This window comes from Bos javanicus, chromosome 26, assembly GCF_032452875.1.
Source record: "Bos javanicus breed banteng chromosome 26, ARS-OSU_banteng_1.0, whole genome shotgun sequence".
Lineage (NCBI taxonomy): Eukaryota > Metazoa > Chordata > Mammalia > Artiodactyla > Bovidae > Bos > Bos javanicus.
Genome location: NC_083893.1, coordinates 8,567,279 through 8,589,224, shown reverse-complemented (window position 1 = coordinate 8,589,224; position 21,946 = coordinate 8,567,279). Strand labels below are relative to the sequence as shown.

General features: G+C 36.4%; 1 protein-coding gene across 4 annotated transcripts in view; it reads right to left on the bottom strand.

The window, feature by feature from the left end:
- Window positions 1-21,946, bottom strand: part of A1CF (APOBEC1 complementation factor) — a 102,937-nt gene that overhangs the window by 37,291 nt on the left and 43,700 nt on the right. For all 4 annotated transcript variants that reach the window (XM_061402669.1, XM_061402668.1, XM_061402670.1 and 1 more), the window contains 3 exons: window positions 7,472-7,606; window positions 5,546-5,676; window positions 383-621 (listed from right to left, as the gene is read on the bottom strand). In XM_061402669.1, the coding sequence (XP_061258653.1) occupies window positions 383-621; window positions 5,546-5,676; window positions 7,472-7,606 (505 nt within the window). The remainder of the gene's footprint in view (window positions 1-382; window positions 622-5,545; window positions 5,677-7,471; window positions 7,607-21,946) is intronic.

Here is a 21,946-nt window from a genome sequence, read left to right as displayed (position 1 = left end):
ATTATGATGGATAATATACCTTATTTCTAATAAGTCTGATAATGAAAATGATACATAAAGATAACTGTTGATTGATAAATTCACGGAGATTCTTCAGTTTAAAGATTCAGTACAGCGTTGCTATAGCTCGAGCTTCTAGATTTCTCCTATGCATGTGTATTGGATTTAATGCACAGTGAATAGTTTTCAGAACCTAATCTGTGAAAACTCTAGGGAACAGAATTAACTGTGAGAAAAGAAAGATGGAGAGTTTAAAATGTTGCGTAATGAGAGATAAAGAGCAAACGAACGGACTACAGGGTTTTGCTTCCTTTGCTAAGAAGCGCAGCAGCCTGAAGCAGGCAGGAGGGAGTGACGCCTCCTCTCTGAGGATGGTCCTAACCTGGGAGAAGCTTCCTCCGGGCCATGGCAGCTGCCCGGTGATTCTCATATTCCACGAAGGCAAAGCCGCGGTTTTTGGTTTTATCTGCAGCACTTGGATAGACGATGACATCCACGACTCCTTCGGTGACCTTTTTCATCTCTGATAAGATTTCTTCTCTCTTTTTGGTCTTTGGAATTCCCCCGACAAACAATCGGCAGTTGTCCACACTGGCACAGACCCCTAAGAGACGCCCATTTCTGCCAAAAGAGCAGGTGTTTTGATTGGTGAGAATCCTTGTGTGGTTAAGGTTTAAGACAGAAGTTGAACATGTCTGGCCTTGGAACTTTTATTAAGGTCTGTGGATGTGTGACGTTTGGCTACCTTTAGGGTTTAGATTGCTTTTGGAAGGGAACTGCTTTGGGGAAATTCTGCTTAAAAAAAATTTTTTTTTTAAATTGGAGTACAATTGTTTTACAATATTGTGTTAGTTTCTGCTATACAACAAATCAAATTAACTATATGTATACACATATCCCCTCCTTCCTGAGCCTTCCACACACCCTTCCATGCCACCCCTCTAGGTCATCACGGAGCCCGGAGTTGAGATCCCTGTGCTATATAGCAGCTTCCCATTGCTATCTTAAAAAAGAAAAAAAATTGAAGCTGAGTAGTATCTGCCGTCTTTAGACTCACTGTAAATTCACTAGCTATTACCAATCCTCAAACCTCCCAAGTATTAATATATCACCAATCCTGAGGCCTTTACACCAGGCCTAACCTACACATGTAACTTGCCTGGCTGCCCTGAAGGTATCTGAGGTTGCAACCCCTGGTGCTCCCTTTCTTTTCCAACCAAATAGAAGCTATTCTGACATCACTATTCAAGATAGGCCATATACAGAACTGATTTTCACATATTATCTTATTTGACCGACACAAGGAGAATGTGAGATGGACAAAATCAATATTGTTTCCATTTTTCAGTTGAAGAACTTGAGACTCCAAGAAATGAAATGACTTGCTAACAATGTTGCAGGTTTTAAGATATAAAATTGGCCTCTGGACTCAATTCAATCTCCCTTTCTCACACCGTACATGTTGCTTTTTGGCAAGATGATGGGTACGTTTGCCAAGATGAGATCGGTTCAACTTTTCCAGGAGAATTTGGCAAAATGCATAAAAAAGTCTTCACTGTGGGAAACCTTTGGCCATATGATGGCCCTCTGTGGTGAGTATCCTCAGAAATAGAGATGAGCACTAGAATTTTGTGTAAAGTTATTCACTGCTACTATTTAAAATCTCTCCCAAATTGGAAATGAGCAAAATATTCCATCATAGAGAGCTGGTTTACTGTATCTCAGCGGAGATGACGTTGATTCTAGGGCTGGGTATTTCCTTATTGTATTCTGTGGTGTGTTTGTCCTCCCTCTTTCTCACCCACTAAATGCCGGGAGCCACCTATTAGGTCATCCAAGACAGCCTCGTCACCTCTCATGTCCCTTAGGGTAGACAATACTGCTCCTGGCTGAGATGCCCTGGGAAATAAAAGACGAGCATTCGTGACATAGAATGCTCTGTAGCCAATAAACATAGTAACATAGGAGAGGCTGTGATAGTTGAAAACATCAGTTCAGCCTGTGCTGTTGGGTTAAAAAAAAAAAAAAAGACTATAAAATGAGTATATGAGAAAGCCACTTTGATTAAAACTGTATAGAAAGTCTAGAAAGACTATAAAAATTCAACATAGGGCAATGAAGAATGGTTTGAACTTTTATTACTTCTTTTTTTTTTTTTTGGCTGTTTTTGTGTGTTGTGTGTAGGCTATGTGACTTTTGTAATAACGCAAAGTTATTAAAAATGGGTAAATTTCCCTTAACAGAAACCACTCATTCATTAGGAATAAAAAGTGCTTAAGGAGGAGATTGCTCCTAATTCTTGCTTCTGGTGGTTCTCAGTTGTGTGGCAGATGTTTGACCAGGGTCTATGCTTTGCTGAAGAATCAATAACTGCATATCAGACCTGTGACGGGTCTGTCTCTATTTGGTGAACATTGTCCTAGGAATGTGGTTTTTCATGAGGGGTGAAAGGGTTGATAAAATGAACTTTGTTTTTTTCTTTAAAAAAACAAACCTTTTGCTTCAAGATATTATTTATTTAGAAAATACATTATTGATCATTAAGGAGCTGGTCTTATCAATTACCGGTAGGGGGAGCTTGGAGTCTCCATATCCTGTTTTCAGAGCTGTGTGATTTGTCAGGCAAACCACTCCAGTATTCTTGCCTGGAAAATCCCATGAACAGAGGAGCCTGGTGGGCTGCAGTCCATGGGGTCACAAAGAGTCCAGCATGACTGAGCGACTAACACTTTCACTTTTCCAAGAATTGCTTGGAGATGAAAAACTATGTCTCAAAAGCTGAGGGCATGACTTTAATGTCGCCAGAAGCCAGGCATTTAGAAGATACTCAGTGGATATTTGATGAGGAGGAGGCTGACATGACAATTGTGAGTCTTTTCCAGATAAGAACTTTATCTACCTCCTGAGAGATAGTGGCCTTTATCCTACTCATTAAAATTTAAAGTCACTGTATGCCTTCACCTTGCTTCTGGCATCCAACCTGAACTTTGGAATTTTGGCCACCACTTTTCTCTTTCCAAATACTTTGTCATATTTCTCCTCTTCCTTCTCACCCTCCTCCTGTCATCGCCATAACCATCAGCAGACATAGACCATCTCTCTTTTTTTTTTTCATTACGCCCCCCATGAGGTACAGATACTTTTATTTCTATTTTAAAGATGAAGACATTGAAATTCACAGAGGAGAGTGTTATTTTTCAGTGGATTGTGTTTAATGTTCATACCCTGTTTTCAAAAAGGATTGACAGGCTCCAGTATGTAACAGTATGCTAAGAAGGCCCAGCAAACTCTATTGATTCCCTAGACAGCCAATTCTACACCCATCTCAACTTAAAAGCTCTTTTGGCAATAATCCTTACTGCCAAGATATCCAGATACCATGAGAGATCAAGGAATGGAGAATCCTCTAATTCCTGAGAACATATAACTAATATTAAAAGCTATACTAGGATATAGCTTTTTATAGCCCTTTCTGAAACAATTTGGTATGTATTATTTCATATGATGGATGCCCAGAATAAGTCGGTGTGATCATATGATAGTATAACAATGATGCTGAAAGAGGTCAAAGGATTTGTTCCAAAGAATCTGGACTAGACCTCAGATCTCCTGATTCTCATCTCCCAAAATTCTGCACATAGCAGAACTCTTTTGGATCCATGGAGCCATATGTTGGGGGAGCCTCCTTTATGTTTTTCCTAAGCCTCTGTTCTAGAATCCAATCCTGAGATGGAATGGCTAGACTACTAGCAGTTGCCAAGTCCAGTAAATCTCACTGTGGCTAAGGGGCTTAAGAAAAATGATCCAGTAGTTGACTGACTTACGGAATTACGGGGATAATGTGGCACTTATTTCGGGCCTATAAGAAGTGAGAGAAAAATAATGGTGGGAAATCTGCTGTCTTTGTACTCATCAAATTTCAGATTCCATCACTTTTAAGGTGTGACTCTGTTACAGGAAGGAATGTCTTCCTTCCTGTGAAAAACAGCATCTCAGAATTAATGTTGCTAATATGTGACTTCTATCATTTATTGACCTGTTACTATGTTCTGAACACTGAGCTAAACATTTAAAAATCTTGATAACATCCCCATAATAAATCTATGAAATAGTATTATTATTCTTCCCACTTTGTAGATGAGGAGATTGAGGCTCAGAGAGGTCAAGTCACTTTTTGACACTCACCTGAAACCCGTCTGACCCCAAGCTATTCCTTTTTCACTTAGTACACTAATCTTTGCTCTTGGTGACCCTGGGCTTCCTTAAGAAAGGGTTTATGGCACTTCCCTCTAGTTTACGTTTTGGAACTCAAACATTTTCATGAAGTTTAGTCCTATTGCCAATTTATTGATTGTATAGGGTCAGGTGTGTCCTGGAACCTTCTGCTAATTTCATGGCTTCAAATATTACCTTTATTTGGCTGACCCCCAGTTTATACTGCAATAGTGACCATTCTCCTGACTCTGGTGTCACACAGTCATCGCCTCAGTATCTCCCCTGGGGCATGTAATGTTCATCTCAGGTGTTGCCTGTCCCCGACATAGCACTTCACGTTTTCCTGCTGTTCTCCCAGCCTGTTCCATCTCAGTGACACTATCACCTCCGCAGAGACTTGAACCAAAATCCAATTTTCTTCTAAATCCAATACTTAGCCAGTCTTGTCTATTCAACCTCCAAAATATCTCCCACATCTGACTTTTTATCACCTACACCACCAACCAACCCCTTTGTCTAACCACCGCCATCTCCTGCCTAGTTCTAGACACAGTGGCAGCCTTGGAATTGCTTTTCCCTCTTTTAGTCCTTACCCTGGGCACTTAATAGCTGGAGGAATATTTTTAAAAAGTATGACTCTAGTTAAACTCTGTGATTTCCCCTTTTATTAGACTAAAATCCAGATTCTTAAAGATGAAATGTGAGTCTCCAACGAACTGTATTGCCCTCAACCCTCCTCTCGTCACTCTGTTCTGAACATTGGCTTTTTTTTCTGTTCTCTAAAACATCACGCTTACTGTCATTTTGAGACCTTTTCCGCTTGTTGTTCTTTCTTTCTCTGCAATGATCTTCCTCTAGGTCTGACTATCGTGGTGGATTCTTTTCATTCAATCTCAGATCAAATTTTGCTTCCCAGAAGAGTATTTTCATAAATACATCACATTAGAACAGCAACCTCTTCACACAGCTTTATCCCATTTCCTGGTTTTATTTTTTCAAACTCTTTTGAATACATCCAATTGCTTAGTATGACTGGAGGAAAGTGTTCCTTGATACTTCTAATGGTTTGAACAGTGGCCAGCACGTATTTATGAAATGGATAAATGAATGAATTTTGTTTCTTTGAATAGTTTACAGAACTTAGTCTGGCACCTTATATAGTGTTGGCTAAATAAATGTTTCATTAAATTGATTTCCAAGGAAAAGAACTAACATATTTTTCCCCCTGATTTTGGCTATCTTTTGCATATACTAAAATATAGATAAACTTGATAGAAGAATAGATAAAAGTACATTGATTCACTTTTAATCTAGAAGAGATAGATCTTACCTGATTTCATAATTATTAAGTTGCTTGATTGCATTCTTGGCTTCCTGTTTATTTGAGAATGTTACAAATGCATAGCCTCTATTGTTGCCATTAAAATCCATCATCATTCTCATTTCATAAATTTTACCAATCTACAAGTAATGAAAAGAGAGAATTCATATTTAAACACACATACACATACACACAATGGTTTGAAGTCTGCCTCTACCACATTTGGTATTTGCATCTCATATAAATTAATGGTTCACATGTTTTCATGCTGGCTTCAAATTTGTCTTCTGACTCATCAGCAAAGTCAAGATAATAAAGAAAACGTGTGCAAGTGGCATTTCAGCCTGAGTTGCCAGGATATATATTTTTTTGATAGAGCAAGTGACCGTTCATCACACAATTATCTGGGGATTTATACACCACTTTAGGGACCAGAAAACACATTTGTCGTCAGAAGTACAATTTTTTGATAGATTTGTCCTTATTCTCTACATTGACCTCTGAAGTCTCTATAGTTTTATCTTTACTTGGTTGTTCTCTATCTACCCTTAGTGTTTGAAAACCAAAACTAGGAACACTCATTTGGAACATTGCAAAACTGACTTATTTGCTATCTTTCCCCCCACCATGATACAAAGGTGAACAGAGCAGGTGTATTTCAGAGGATGGTCTGGGAAGCCCTGTTTTCTCCATCTGTAGGCGGAAGGCAAATACTAGTGTTAATGCAACTGATCTGGGGCCAGACCTCCATGGCCACAGGGTGCTCCCTCTGTCCCTCGGTGCAGCTCCTGTGTTGCCTCTAAACTACTCTCTCCTGCTTCCCCAACTATTCTTCATAATCCAGATACAGTAGCTCATCATTGCTGGCTGCTGTAAGAAGGATGGTTGACATAGATGTGAGGGACACGTGCGAGAAGAGGCATTATTCAGCAAATGCTATTATTGCAGTGGTGGCTTCCCCTCAGCTCAGCCTCACCCCATGCCACCCCAGGTATTCAGTGATGGACACCTGTTTCTCCTGCGCTCATTAGAAAAAAATTCAAGCATGGTTCATCTCTGCATTTCAGGGGGCTTTGGCACTTATTTTCACATTCAGTATATGAGATTCTTACAGGATGAAGTCCTCATAATTTGTGCATGTGCCAATTAATGTTTGTATAAAATTAAAAGTAGTTCTGAAACAGGCTGAATTACACACATACAAACACATAGATGATCTTGGCATTAGGAAAAGAAATAGCCAAACTCTCATTTTCACTAAATTTTCTAGGAATGTGATTGTTTTAAACACCTACTTGGTAAATTATCAAGAATGTCAATTTTGCATCACTTTGGGTTCAGTAGCAAAATACAATTTAGAGTTAAAACTGAGGAAATTTATTCCTCAATTATGTAATAACCTTGAAAAACCATGTTATTAATCTTGCTTATCACATTCAAATTTTTGCAAAATTTTTTAGAAGGAAATTTTTTCTTTCTGTATCAATATATACAGGTACATTGTTGAGCCATGACAAACATACGCATTTTTTAAAAATTTTACAGTCTTACACTTTATAAAACCATAGTAACATTTAAGTTGAAGCAATATCTTATTTTAGACAGGTTGTTGTAGTGTTATTCTAGACTGACAAATACGTTGAGTTTGCAGTAAGATGGCTTTGCCAGTGGAGATGGGGGGATTGAAATACAGATTTAAAAGTCATCAGCAATGGTAGTTTCAGCTGTGAGTAATAGAGAAGAGAGAATTCAAGGCATTGATAATTAGAGGCAAATCACTAATAGCTAGGAAGGTTTTAACTTTGTCCATGATTGAGGAGTGGCAATTGGAAGAGAAACCGTCACTGACCAAGAAAAATGAGGGTGAAAGCGAGGTGAAGAGAATAGTATCTTTTTCATTAAAAGATTAAAAAAAAAAATCATCTTCAGACTCACTTTTTCACATAGTGGGATAAGCTCATCTTCAAAAAGGTCTCGGGGGAGTTTTCCAATAAAAATTTCACAGCCCCTTTCTGGGGGTGCAGCATCCCAACCAGGTGGGGGACCACCGTATTTTCTTTGTCCATTTTCCTGCGAATTCCATATGGAGTATAGGAGGGAGGAAAAAGCAATACAATCTTTAGTTTGAGTTCCTCGAGCATTTTCAAAATCATTTCTTAATAAGGAAGATGCTTATTGACAAGTAATAGTAGACTGGTCAGATAAAAATTGAAGTCTCTTCAATGTGGATTTTAGCACCATGTTCTTTGCTTCAGGGACTTGCTCCAGATAAGCACAGTGAAAACTTATAAAGTGCTGGACAAAAATAAGGGGTCATTATTATTTTTTGATTGCCATTCAAACTCACCAATGCCTGATCATCAAAGAATCTGACCCTAATTTGAATCTGGGGTTTTGATTTAATGTTGAAGTCTATGAGGGTTCTGGAGCTGGACTCTTTGGCCCTGGAATCCACTAGCTGTGGGACTTTGGACAAATGTCTTGACTTCTCAGATCCTGAGTGTTTTTCATCTACAAAGTGGAGACATAATCAGCTTTTGATTAAAGGAGATAATGCATCAAATGTGCATGGCACAGGTCTTGGCATGTGATATATATTCAATAGTTACTAACCCTCTTCTTGCCTGCTTAGATTGAGGTGGTTTCATGAGCAAGGCAATGTGAACCCCTAATTAGAAACATCATGAAGGTTAGCATTGGAACTGGCTAATTTGGGGGGTCCCCAGCGAGGGACTTAAATCTGTCTTTGAAGTTGACAAGACCGATGAGAGGTGTTCACTAATGTTGGGTCTTTGTGGGGAGCCAATGCTGTTCTCAGCCCAAATATAATTAGCTTTGATTTTTTCCTTTGTCATAAAAAGACCTTTGGTAAATTCAGTGTCCTTTTTTATTTTTAATTGGAATATAATTGCCTTACAAAGTTGTGTTAGTTCCTGCTATACAGCAGTGTTAATCAGCTCTATAATGTTCTTTTCAGGGAGGAGTAGTGCAGGGTTTTCTGCCAGTGCTGTCTTTATTTTTCTGAAAGTTAATGACCCAAAAATAACTTCAGGGGCCCCAAAGTGAAAGATAGGCCTAATCCGCCACTACTGAGCTGACAGTTCATTTGCTAGAGAGGGATAAATTTACTTTTCACTTAGGCATAGCCAGAGCTCTTTGTTATTATACTTGATTGTGATTTTTGGAAAAAGGAAAATGTAAGGAACCCAATGTCCATATTCATTACTAACTTCTACCATGATTACTTAAAACTTTTTTATACCATAAAATGATACATGATGTTGGAAGAAACATGGTAATGTATAAAGTAAAACAGAAAAATTTCTCAATGTGTCACCCTATTTGTAGAAGCAGTTGTTAAGTTTGCCTGCCTTTCCAAATACTTTTCTATGTATATTTCTAAAAGGCACATTTTAGTTATTTAAGGACTTGTTTTACATAGTAGTTGTTTGTTAAAAATCAAAGTAAAGCAGTTTCTAGTTTCACTGTTAAATCTTTGTGAATACTAACTTGAGACTTTCTCAGTTATTTTATAATTGATAATATAAAAGCTTTTTGGATTACGGTATCTAAATAGTGTCTTTAATTGTAATCATGTTTAAAATCCCTAATAATTTAATCATGTTGCTTTAAATTAAAAAGATGTCATGTGGGTGTTCTACCTTGCCTTGATTACTTTTTGCTTCAAACAAGTAGGTGCCTCTCCTTTTACTAAACATGGAAATATTTGCCTCAAGAGTTCTTCTATTTTTTTTCCTTCCCCTATATTCTTTTAGGATTATTCATTAAAAAAGCTTTCACTGAGAAATCTGAGAAATGAAATGTATTATACTTATAGGAAAAAACTTAAGAATTCAATGAGCTATGTCTCAACCAAGAATTTCCTAAAAAATGAATTTGATATTTTTGGAGACATTTAAGATTTTATTTATTTAACAAATATCTATATAGTGCTTACTACATACAAGTCTCTCTTCTAATTCTCAAATAGTATTATAGGTTATGAACTATGCCTATCCTGATTTTACAGAAGACATTTTACAGAAGCCCACAAAAGATTAAATAATTTGCCAAGATTCTGTGGTTGGGAAGTGGGGAAGTCAGAATTTAAAGCCAGGCAGTCTGGTGTCAGAGTCCATCAGCTTAATTTCTACTGTGTTTTGTGTTGTTATATGAAAACCTAGTCACTTATAACAGATTCATACATTCAGTTACTTATTTATGAAAAAAATTGTCATGCCATTAAATTGCAGGCTCTCTGTTGCTTTTAAAATCATTCCAACTTCCAATCATTTTACTACACAAATTTTGGAAAGAACATATCTCACACCTACTTCTTACAGAGAGAAATATTTCTATTGCCCATTCTATAGTCCACCTCCTAGGACTGACTGTTACCATTGAATTGATGCAGATCCCTCTGCGGCCATTTCTATTTATCGTAAGTATCTGGAGATATACTTCCCAATGGATTATTGGAATAAATTTAATATAAACTTGGGAATATTTGTATCTTCGACCTAAGGAAACAAAGTTTCATTGCATAATAGTGAAGTGGCTATTCCAGAATTTCTCATTTGACAAGTTTTGATAGCTTGAAAATAAATAGGCAACCAGCAGATTGACCTTTAGAATTTCCTCCTGAAGTTTCTTGCTATTACTAAAAATGTCACCAAACTGTTTTGTGCATATCATATATTTAGAACTCATGTGATTATGAGCCAAAATGATTGATTAGGAGAGATTATTAATTCTGTTGTTTCTGTAACACCAAGAGTATTTTGGGGAATCACCAAGAATCTGACTGATGCAGAGATGCCATGAAGTTCAGACACTGGGGGAGATTTGTCCTGTGAACAACCCACTGGGCTCAGAATGCACCAGTTAATGGGGGTCCAGGCCAGTTTAAGACAGGCTCTGGGCGTTAGTCATGGGGTTAGAATAGCTGTCCACTACTTGGACAGTTGGAAGCTGAATTGCTGGTATTTTAGGCACCATGTTTATAGTTGAGGAATTTAAAATAGATAAAGCACAATTAGAGCTGCTCCTCCCTCTCCTGGCTGATGTCCTTCTTATGGGGTGCATTCTTCCAGCAGCATACATGTATAAATAGCTAGAGATAAAAAATACAGGTTTTTGTTTTCTATGAGAGAATGTTCATTAAACTCTGGGATCTTTTATTTTTCCATTCAAAGATGTGAATGTCACATATAAATAGGTGAAAATCTTCAACTATATAAATTTCAAAATTAAAGACCTAATTCTAACCATAAATCCAGTGGTTTTAATTTAGATACTGAATACTGAGCTTACCCATAACTCAGTTATATGTTAAGAGTATTTGGAAGTCCTTTCTGCCACAGATATTTTAAGCCTTTTCATGAAGGAACCACAGAGTCTTTAAGAAATTTTATATACTGTCTTCTTCACCTTGGTTAAAACCACCCAACCTTTAATACATGATTCTGAGCAATACATCTTAGCTTGAAGGACAAGCAGACCAGGTTAATTTGGGCCACCTGGCATCTGATCTTTGACTACATATGAGAAATCTGGGCAAAACTGCCTTTTTCCTGTAAGAGTCAAAAATGCCCACATACTTGCTTTCCTAGTGTCCCTTGTAGCTGGGATAGTTCTAGTTATAATAAAGTTAAGTTGGGTTCTGGTGCAGAAACAGTCACGGTGCTGACATTAGCATTGACGGTAGATATGTCTTATTACCATTCCAGATTTGTGCATGGTTCTGGTTTCATTTCTAAGAGTTTACCCTTTTTGAAATTATTTTAATATTAGTATTTATTTTTTAAATTGAAACAGTTGATTTCTGATGTTGTGTTATTAATAGTTTCAGGTGTATAGCAAAGTGATTCCATTATACGTGTATATATATTTATATATATATTTTCGTAAAAGCTTACATCTTTTTTACTCTTGAATCTAGTTCTCTAAATCCAAAATTTCTAGAAACCAATACCCTTTTAATAAACTGCTTTTCTGCTTAATCAGCCAGAGTTTACCTCTAATACTTGTCCATAATAGTAACAGCAACTGAAAAAACAACAGCTAACCCTGAGTCAGGATCTGTGCAAATGCTTTCCATGTATTAATTAATTTAACCTTCTCAACAAACATGTGAGGATATTATTATTACTTTCATTTTGTGGGTAAGAAATTCAAGGTGCAGAATGTGTCCAAAGACATACAAACAGTAAGTGACAAAGACAACATTTGAATCCTGAGTCCATACTTGTAGTTTTAGTGTTATTTTTCTTTTTTAAAAATATTAACTTAATATGCTCATTTTACAGAGGAGGAAGCTGAATCCAGAGATATTATGTGACTTCCATAAGGTTGCATTGGTTTAATTTATTGCAGAAAAGATAGACTAAAAGTTCTCTGGTTCTCAATTTGGTGAATGTGGCATATGTACTGTTCAAAGTTCGTGATGACCTTTCTTCTCAGGCTTAGCATCTCACAATTTTGCAAGTTGTGTGCCACACTCGCTTTCTTGTTCAGCCTCATCAAACATGGATACCAGATGGTTGGTTGTCTTGATAAATGAGCCCATTCATAAACTAGAAGGACATTAATTAATGAACCCTCATTCAGTCTATTTTCCTGAGTAGTAATTTCAACTCCTTTAACTGGTTCTTTGGAAATTTTATATTCCAAATCTGTAATCATCTTTGTGGTTCCCTTTGGTCCTTTGTTTTTTCTTGCCAAGAGGGAAGAAACTGTGTATATTTCCTTACTAAACTGCTTTCAGATGTTCTCCAACCCATTTTCCAATTGACTATGTATGTATCTATTTCTATTTCCGTTCTCTTAAGTGCTGGAAAATCTCCCCGAGTTTGTGGCGTTTCTAGCCTTCACAAGCATGCCAGTCACCAGTGTCATACCGAGAACCATGGTTCTATGACTAAACTCCTGTGGTCTGTCCTCATGGTTGATGCCTACACCTGGAGAACAGCTCTATAGACTGTCTCTGTTGGAGTTCATACATTACTACTGTGTTTTCCTAGTTGCTGATTTGTGAAATTGAATAAAGGTCTTAACTAGACCTTATCATTATTACCTTCCACCTGTAAAACACCTATACCTCAACATGTGACAGTTCAAGGCAAATCTTAGGGGCCTTAAATAAGAAGCACCGAAAGAATCTCCTTAGCTGTGGTTTTACCTTTGATCTGCTAATGCTGTTATTGTTGTGGAGGACAACAGACAGTGCTATAAGGAATGTTTATTTTGTTAATTCTGTCTGAAAGATAACAGTCTGTTTTGTGTATTATTTGTTTCCCCACACATTTTAAGATCAGTGACTTCAAATTGGTAAAATCTACTTTAGGCTGAGAATTTTTCCAAGGCAGAATTTATCTAACTTATATATGCTGGAAGTTGGCATTACCCTTGTTAGGTATTTTATTTTTTTTACAATCTTTGCAAGGCATACACAATATGAATGCCAGATATTTTTCTTAAAATAGAAAAATAACAATTGTAGTATAAAACTGAATAAGTGGGATGTTGGAATTTGTAGAAACATGGTACCATAGTTAGTAACAAACAGGCAAAGCCAGGGCATGACTATAATACATGAATATAAATTTAGTTTATTATCATACAGCCCAGAGTTTCTCAAAATATCATATGTGAGGTGATATTAGGTAGTTTATAGTCAATGTTTTATTTTAATAGTTATGCATTTATTTTATTGCACATTAGGAATGTAAGACTTTTCCCATTTACATAAATTAGAAAAAGTCTACTTTTAAAACTAAACAGTATTTCTGTTCAAATTTTTAAATAAATTTCTAAATGCTATTGTTGGTGGTATGCATTTATGGCAAAAATCACACAGATGCAAATAGATTTTGGCTTTTGAAAATTTATCTATTTGTTTCAGTGTTCAAAGGGCTCTTATATTTGATCTTTAAAAAATGTATGGTTTGTCCATAGAAACGACTGTTAGCAAATTATGAATCATGTTCTTGATGTATCATTTTGGAAGAGTGACTGTTGAAATCCTATCACCTAGGAAGAGTTCTGATTTCAAGTTGTTAATTGTCTTATGAAGGCAGAACTAATTTGTTATCAAATGATGACTTTAATGATATCTTCTAATATTTCCCCTTTATTTTTAAGGTGTATGTGTGACAACCACCCTTTAGGATTTCAGTATCTCAGTAGTGGAAGTATTTACAAGCAAACAGGTTTTTAAAAATAACTTGTGTTTTGTAAAGCTTCCTAGACATTTTTGGCTAATTCATGGGAATATGAAATTCAAGAATATCCTTATACAAATTTAGAAATCAAAAAATACATATTTTGGAGTGTGTATGTGTGTTTCTGCATAAGAGAACAAGTGAAATGCCAGTTCACTTCTAAGACACTCTGTTTACATTTGCCTGAGGTTCACTGGTGTGGACTGCAAAGCATGTATTATCTTGAGACCAGGATTTACTGCGTTCATGTTCGTTTCTGGCTCTGGGTATGTGTCTTGTCTCACTGCTCCAACCTGCAAGAACCTATAAATTATATCTAAGAAATAGCTAGATGAAAGCTTTGGTGATTCCTTTATCTGTTTGGGGCTTTTATCATTTTGGAATGTGTAATTTATTCAATAGGCCCATCCAACGTTTTATTATAGATACAATTTGCCCTTTTGCATTGACTGACTGATAGTAGCCGAAGATCTGGTTAAATGGCATAAAGATATTCACATGCAGATTTGACCTGATGTAGATAAAAAGCATTTGTTTTGGGTTAATTGTTCTATCCTTTTCTAGTTCAACTTATGCCAAGGAGAATTCCAAATGCACTTGTTCTTTGAGCATGTGAGAAATCTTATACAGCAATTGTTCTCTTTACCACACCCAGAAGAATTTTTGACAAGCTAAGGGACTCAGCAAGGCACTAAATCTTTCCTCAGGAAATTCTTCATTTAAAAGGGAAAAAGATTAATGAGGTGATTGCAGAGGTCTTGGGAGGGTGTTAGGATGCTTGTGAAATGGAGTCTGATTTTTGCCATATTTAAGCGTGGAAACATATTCATAGAATGTGTTTTGAGTTAATTAATAGGATCCTTAAAGGAAATATAGGGATTTAAAAAATCCAATTGCATATCCACTTGACACTTCGTCCATTAATTATTCAAGACTTAATGACTTTCTTTTCATTGATTCACTGTCTTAAACTTATGCAAAAAAGAAAGTATCATTTTCTTACGTGGAGTATAATTCCCCACAAATGGAAGGTCATTATTTAAACAATACAAAAGAAGGAAACTGTGATTAAATTCTAGCCAGACATTGTTATCTACTAAAAACTGATCCCTAGTCCTGTTCTCTGTTTTAAAAGATTAGCAGGGGAAGGAGAGGTGTTTAAGAGGTACCTCTAAAAACTTTCCTCATCAGAAAACTTAAAAGAGAATTGAAAGTGGAATAATTCTCTCATGATGAAATTCAAGGTTATCGAATGCTCTGTCAATGTATTGCTCAACATCACTTCAGCTCTCTGCCCTGCATCTCTGAAACAATGTTTTAAAAAAGGATCACAGCTACTGAAATCCCACCCAGCTTCATGATTGTATGCTTTTGTGATCTCACTTTTTTCTCTTTAGCTTATGTTAGAGAGTTCTCTTTGCATGTCATAATAAGATTTTAGGTGAAGATTAAGAGCTACTTATTTTTTTGTTGCTGACTGATATTAAACCAACAGGTAACAGTTTTAAAAGTCCTGAAGTTACCTGCAAACAAGGTCTAAAGTTCAAAACTGCCATCAATGCTTCTGTGTGAGTCATGAAATTTACACCATTTTTTAAGCCAACAAAACAGAAACCGTCATGTCCTTCTATTTTAAGGGAAAGCACTATAGTTCATATTTTGCAAATATTTTGAACCTTATATGGAAGACCTCATATGTAACCCACTCCCTATTAGGCGAGTGGAGAAGAAATTCATTGCTGTTTGAAAATAGCTCCTGGAATGTGTTTCTATTCCTTGGGATGCTGAAGTTCCCATCTCATGTCAGGTACATGCACTCTCTGCAAAAGGATTCACAGAGCTGCTCCTTCATCTGGAGTCTTCCACACCAGGCTATGTCATTGCTGGCCAATAAAAGCAAAGCTTCTTAGGAGCTTGAAAATGAAGTTAGCTTATGGGTGGCTGGAGTGGTGACCTTAAGGAATCATGCCTGTGATGATCTAATGGTACCACCCTATTCTCGTGTTTAGTGCCACCTATTTAAGGAATTAGCATTCATGCACTTGACAAATGACATAAGTCCCTGAATAATGGGGACCGGAGCAGGTGGTAAGAACAGGCAACAAAAGAAAAAGGAGGACCCAAGAGCTATATTTTGTCATGGAGTCAAACTTATTTCTGTCCCTAGGATTTTTGTGTGGTGGTTGGAAAAAAATGTCAATACCATAGAGTTTTTCCATCTGCTTCTTGCTGATCTAGTCTAGTTGAAGCCAGTTGTAAACTCTGGGATCCTAAGTTATTTATTTTTATGGCACTGTTTGTAGGAAAAATTGCCACTTCAAAAGTACCCAAGGCCAGGTTCGATGCACGATACTGGATGCTTGGGGCTAGTGCACTGGGACGATCCAGAGGGATGGTATGGGGAGGGAGGAGGGAGGAGGGTTCAGGATGGGGAACACATGTATACCCGTGGCGGATTCATTTTGATATTTGGCAAAACTAATACAATTATGTAAAGTTTAAAAAAAAAAAAAAGTACCCAAGGAAAGTTACTAAAGCACATTATACCAAACCAAAGAGATAGGGGAGTTAATTTGAGGCACATAAGCAGAGAATGGCCTTCTAATCAGATTAATGTTGATCTAATGCCATCTTTTGTACCTTTTGGCTTGTAGATATTTACTTAGGAATTGAACAAATTAGAAAATTAAAATATATAGTTGCAGTGAAACTCCAAATAAGAGAACACGCATGGAAAGGAAAGTTTGAGAAATTAAAGTTTGAGAATTAAAGTCTGTATTTTGTCCCTAGTTTGAGGAAATTGCTCCTAGGAGCAGACTGATGACTATTGAAAAAGGAAGAGAAAGATGGAGCGCACTGATTTCTTATTTATCTGCTGTAATCTTACTGAAATTGAGGCACTCTATTGTCTTCACTGCTTACAAGTCATTGTGCATTTTACAAATATTTTGGTTAATCAGTGCCCCCCAGGTGGTCCCCTCTGCTAAAGATGCTGCTTTGTTTTTGGCTCCTGGCCATGTTTGTTTGCTCTCATCCTTTATGTCTCAACTTCAATGTCATCTTGTCTGAGGAAGGCCTTCTACCATTCTGTCACTTGACCTGATTTATGATATTCATAGCATTTAAGAGGAGAAGGCAATGGCACCCCACTCCAGTACTCTTGCCTGGAAAATCCCATGGATGGAGGAGCCTGGTAGGCTGCAGTCCATGGGGTCACTAAGGATCGGACACGACTGAGCAACTTCATTTTCACTTTTCACTTTCATGCATTAGAGAAGGAAATGGCAACCCACTCCAGTGTTCTTGCCTGGAAAATCCCAGAGACGGGGAGCCTGGTGGGCTGCCGTCTATGGGGTCGCACAGAGTCAGACAGGACTGAAGCGACTCAGCAGCAGTAGCAGCAGCAGCATTTAACATTCTATGCTATTATTTTATTTCTTGCTTATTTTCTGTCTTCCTCTGAGTAATTTTCATGAAGGTAGGCACCATGTCTCTATTTGTGGAGTAAATAAATAAGTGAAGGAATGAGGGTTTAGGCTTGAATTGGTGGGTAGGACAAGGAGGGATGCTCCTACTTCCTTTAAGGAATTTTAAACCCTCATCTGTGTTATAGGGCATTTTCTTTAAGAACTGTGAATTAGAGAGCGGACTTGTGGTTGCCAAGGGGGAGGGGGAGCAGGGGAGGATTGGATTGGGAGTTTTGGGTTAGCAGATGTAAACTATATATATATATATATATATATATATGCAGTGGATAAGCAAGGTCCTATAGTATAGCACAGGGAACTATATCCAATATCCTGTATAAACCATAATGGAAAAGTATATGAAAAAAGAGTATATATAGGTACACACACACACGCACACACACACACACACGTATAACTGAATCACTTTGCTGTACATCAGAAATTAACAAGGCACTGTAAATCAACTGTACTTCAATATTTTAAAAACCTATGGATTCACTTATAGAGTACTAAATGAAGGATAAGAGTTGGGAGTCAGCAAACTTTTTCTGTAAAAGGCCATATAGTTGATATTTTAGGATTTAAAAAAAAACAACCTTCTAAAATTGTGAGAACCACTCATGTCCTTAAATTACTGCAAAAACAGGCTGTGGCCACATTTGAGTCACAGATCAGTTTGCTGACCTCTGGCTTATGTCTGTACTCAACTGTATAACTCTGGACCTTGTTTTCCAACAGTGAAATGGAAGTGTTGGATTATATCAGTATTAAATATGCATACAGCAAACATATAAAGAATTAGAATCGCCTAGTGAACCCAAGCATCTATCATCCAGCTTCAATAATGAAGTTTTCTTCATTAAATTTTCCCAGGTTTTCTATTCCTAACTGAATGCTTATAGAAATACTTTCTACTTTATGAGATTTTTTCCTCGAAATAAAAATAATCCATATTCATTATAAAGAGTTTGGAAAATAAAGAAGAGCACAAGAAAGAAAAAGCTTTCCTTATCAGAGATTACCTTTTATTATCTTCTAATATTTGTGTGTGAATAATTTCTTAAAATATGATCTGTAAGCTGATACATACAGGTTTGCTTTGTTATTTTTAACTAAATTTTTAAATTTGGACATTTTCCCATGTCTTTCTTTGAAATCACAGTTTTATATGACCATATAATTTGGAAATATAAGAGTGACATATTTTATATGACCAGTAATATTTTATTGGACATTTATGATGATATGTCCCATATTTTTAAACATTTTAAATTCCACTATGATGAACATCCTTATGTCTAAATATTAGTCCTTATTCCTTAGATCAAAGACTATGGTCAATTTTAAGGCTCTAAACAGAAATGTGATATCCATTTAATGCAGTCTTATGTTGTCCTTTTAAATTCTAGATAAATTAATTTTCATTGCAATTAGTTGATATGCATTTGAGGCCAGCTGCTATAATTTATACTTCTGTAATCTCAAGGACTAATACTAACACATTGTGTTTCATAATAAGGATTAGGGGGAAAAAGCAAAGGAAATTTTGTTAAAAACAACCACTCATTAGACAACAGTAGGACGGACATACCACATAAACATTTGTGTTGTAATAATTTTTAGAAAATAGATGATCTATAGGGTAATTGGACAAAATATTAACACACACCATATTTTAAATCACTTAAAAATACTATATAACCATCGGGTCTTCTTTAAAATATATTCAGACTACTTACGAGTGATCTTTATTAACTATATATTTAGACTTCCCTGTAGCAGAACTGGTGTAAACTGACCCCACATTGGGTAGAAAGTTGTCTGAAAATAATCGTCTATGAAAATGTATTTTTCTAGTTTTAAGGAGAAAATTCTGGAAAAAAGGCGCGTCAGATGTCACAGAGTTGATGACCCACACTAGTAATACATTCTGGAGGAAAGCATCATCGTAATGTTATTTTTTTTCCCCTGTGTGTGTGTCAAATATATGGTAGTTTTGGAAGATCTGGGAAGTACAGTTAAGAGTGGAAAAGTGAAAAAAACTCCGTATCTAATTCCATTGCCTAGAGACAAATTTTATTTACAAGTTAACATTTCAGCACACATCTGAAATCTCTCTATGTGGCATAATGAGACTAAGTTGAAAGTTTAGCTTGTCAACATTACACAATTTTTATAGCAATATTTATTGAACCTCTATTTATTAAAATTCTTTTATCATTTAAAGAAATTTGATAAAAATTTTAGTTATCCATTCTAAAGATATCCAATTATTATTTAAAAAGAATATTACAAGGCTTATTTTCAGATCCTCATGAGCACGTTTTATTGCATCAGTGTGGATATAAGAGACTGACTCATGTTATTAAGTAACCTGCAAAATTCTATTTCTGGCAGCTGTATTTGTCTTGCTAGTGATAAGAGAGCACAGATTAGTCACACTGTCTTTTTGGAATTCTTGTTTTGCAAGTATTCAGCATTCAATATCAGAGACTGCAAAGGTACAGCTGAAGCAAATCCTTCAAACCCGAACTTAGTGAATACTGTAATATTTAAAAATATCATTATATAGGTACAACTCCCTGAATTGTATTAATATACTTATTAATGTCTGCGCTTTTGTACAGAGACTTTTTAAAAAGTACATCTGATGTTCTCTTATTTGATGATGATGCTAATGTTTTCTGTAATCCAGAGTAGGAAGACTGAAATACAGAGAAGGCTGAAGGATTTTCCCTCAACTGCAGAGTTTGAAGCTATGTTTCAGTACATGCTGGTTTCCTTTTCCAATTAAACAGGTTTGCTGACCAATAACTAGATTGAGCATATGCTAGAATAACAAAACCTTGACTAAGAGTGGAGTAGGTCCTAGCCAATCTTCTGGTAAGTTAAGGCCGTGAGCTGTTAAGGGACTTGAGTTTGGGGTTAACATATACACACTAGTATACATAAAATAGGTAAACAACCTATTACATAGCACAGGGAGCTATACTCAATATATTGTAGCAACCTACAAATATATATACTTACATATATTTTTATATATAAATCTTAATCACTTTGCTGTATACCTGAAAGTAATACAACATTGTAAAGCAACTATACTTCAATTTAAAAAAGGAACTAAAAGAGAAAAAAATGATTATTCTTGTGTGTGGTAGAGACTGGGTTAAATAACAGGTCTCTGATTTGAAGTCTTGGGTGACTTTCTACACTTTGCATTCAAAATCAGAAAGGATTTTCCAAATCATTCAAAATGATTGAACTGAATCATGTGCATATTTACATCTTGATTAGAGGCTTTCGATCTACATAGCAAAGGTTTCAGAACTTTAGGTTTCTACATCACTAGAAAATTTCTGATCCAGTAATCATTCTGCTAATAAATGATTACTTCAAGCAAATCATGTTACAAAGTTTAAGCTCAACAAAGTGCTTTTAGCATGCTCTGGCATACTAATCTCTCAAAGAGCAATCTTAAAGATAACATTATAATAGCACTTAGTTCTGTAAATCTTGCTGGAAATTTTAGCCAATTACAGTGGAATTATGGCTCATAAATCTTGGGCAAACTATCGAACTCCTTGAGCTTTGTTTTCCTTATCTGGAAATTGGAGATGATCATAGTAACTACTTTACAGTGTTGTGGTTAGGACTAAATGAATTAATAGGCATAAAGCATTTGGAATATAAGTGCCCAATAACTGTTTACTATTTTGTAATTGCTATTAACTTGTGATCTAAATCCTTATTATTAATATTTTCTGAATGTAATTGATTATGTAAGACCAAAGTGATAGGCAAATAGGCCATATATTTTTAGGTGTATTTTACTTGAAAACATTTTATATAATAAGGGTAAAATAGCCCTATTATTTTTTCCTTTTTAATGAAAATGTTCTTAAATTATTAGGTTTATGAAAAGGTCTCCATTGCTATTTGAGCCTTTTAAAAATGTACTGTTATTTGCAAGCTTTTTATATTGCTTTAATATGCTAAAATGTTCTATTCTGTGGAGTTTTCTAAATGATTACTTAGTGACATTTTACGTTTCATTTGTAACAGGAGTTAAAGAAGGAATGGAATTCTTCTGGCCTCTGATGTGGATATGAAACTTACTGGACCAGCAAGCAGGAAAAAGAGATAGGGAGACACTGTTTAACAACTTCTCCTACCCCTCCCCATCTGTGAGTTTAGAAAAAATATTGAAGAGTTGAAGAGGAATTTTTGGAATTGATTCAAAGATCTCTGGAGCCCATTGCTGGTATGTTGTGAATCCTAGTGCCCCCTAAGTGGGAGGAATTTCGAGGTGCTTCTCAGCTCACCTAAAGCAGAGGCGGGGAGTAAGGAAAAAGCTCATGGAGCTTGCTATGTACTCCCTGCAGTTGGGAACACCCAAGGATGGTAGGTCTAACTCACCCCTGGAGTATCTCACGGTGAGCAATAGGCTGGCCATTTGCTTTGATGTTGGTGAGAAGAACTGGTTGCTTCATCTCACCTGCACTTGCAGATTTTACTGGGTTAGAATGTGAGTTTCCAGGGGTCTAGAGTTTGGCCACATGTAGGAATTAGGGTTGAAGTTCCATCTCCTCCAAGAGGGATGCTAGGAGTGTTAAAAAGAGCTCTGTCGAAGGAGACTGGGTCTCAGGGAAGTAGCCTCTAGCTAGAGGGACCCCTGGCAGTGGAATTCAGGGTGTCTCTGATGACTGTAGAGAGTA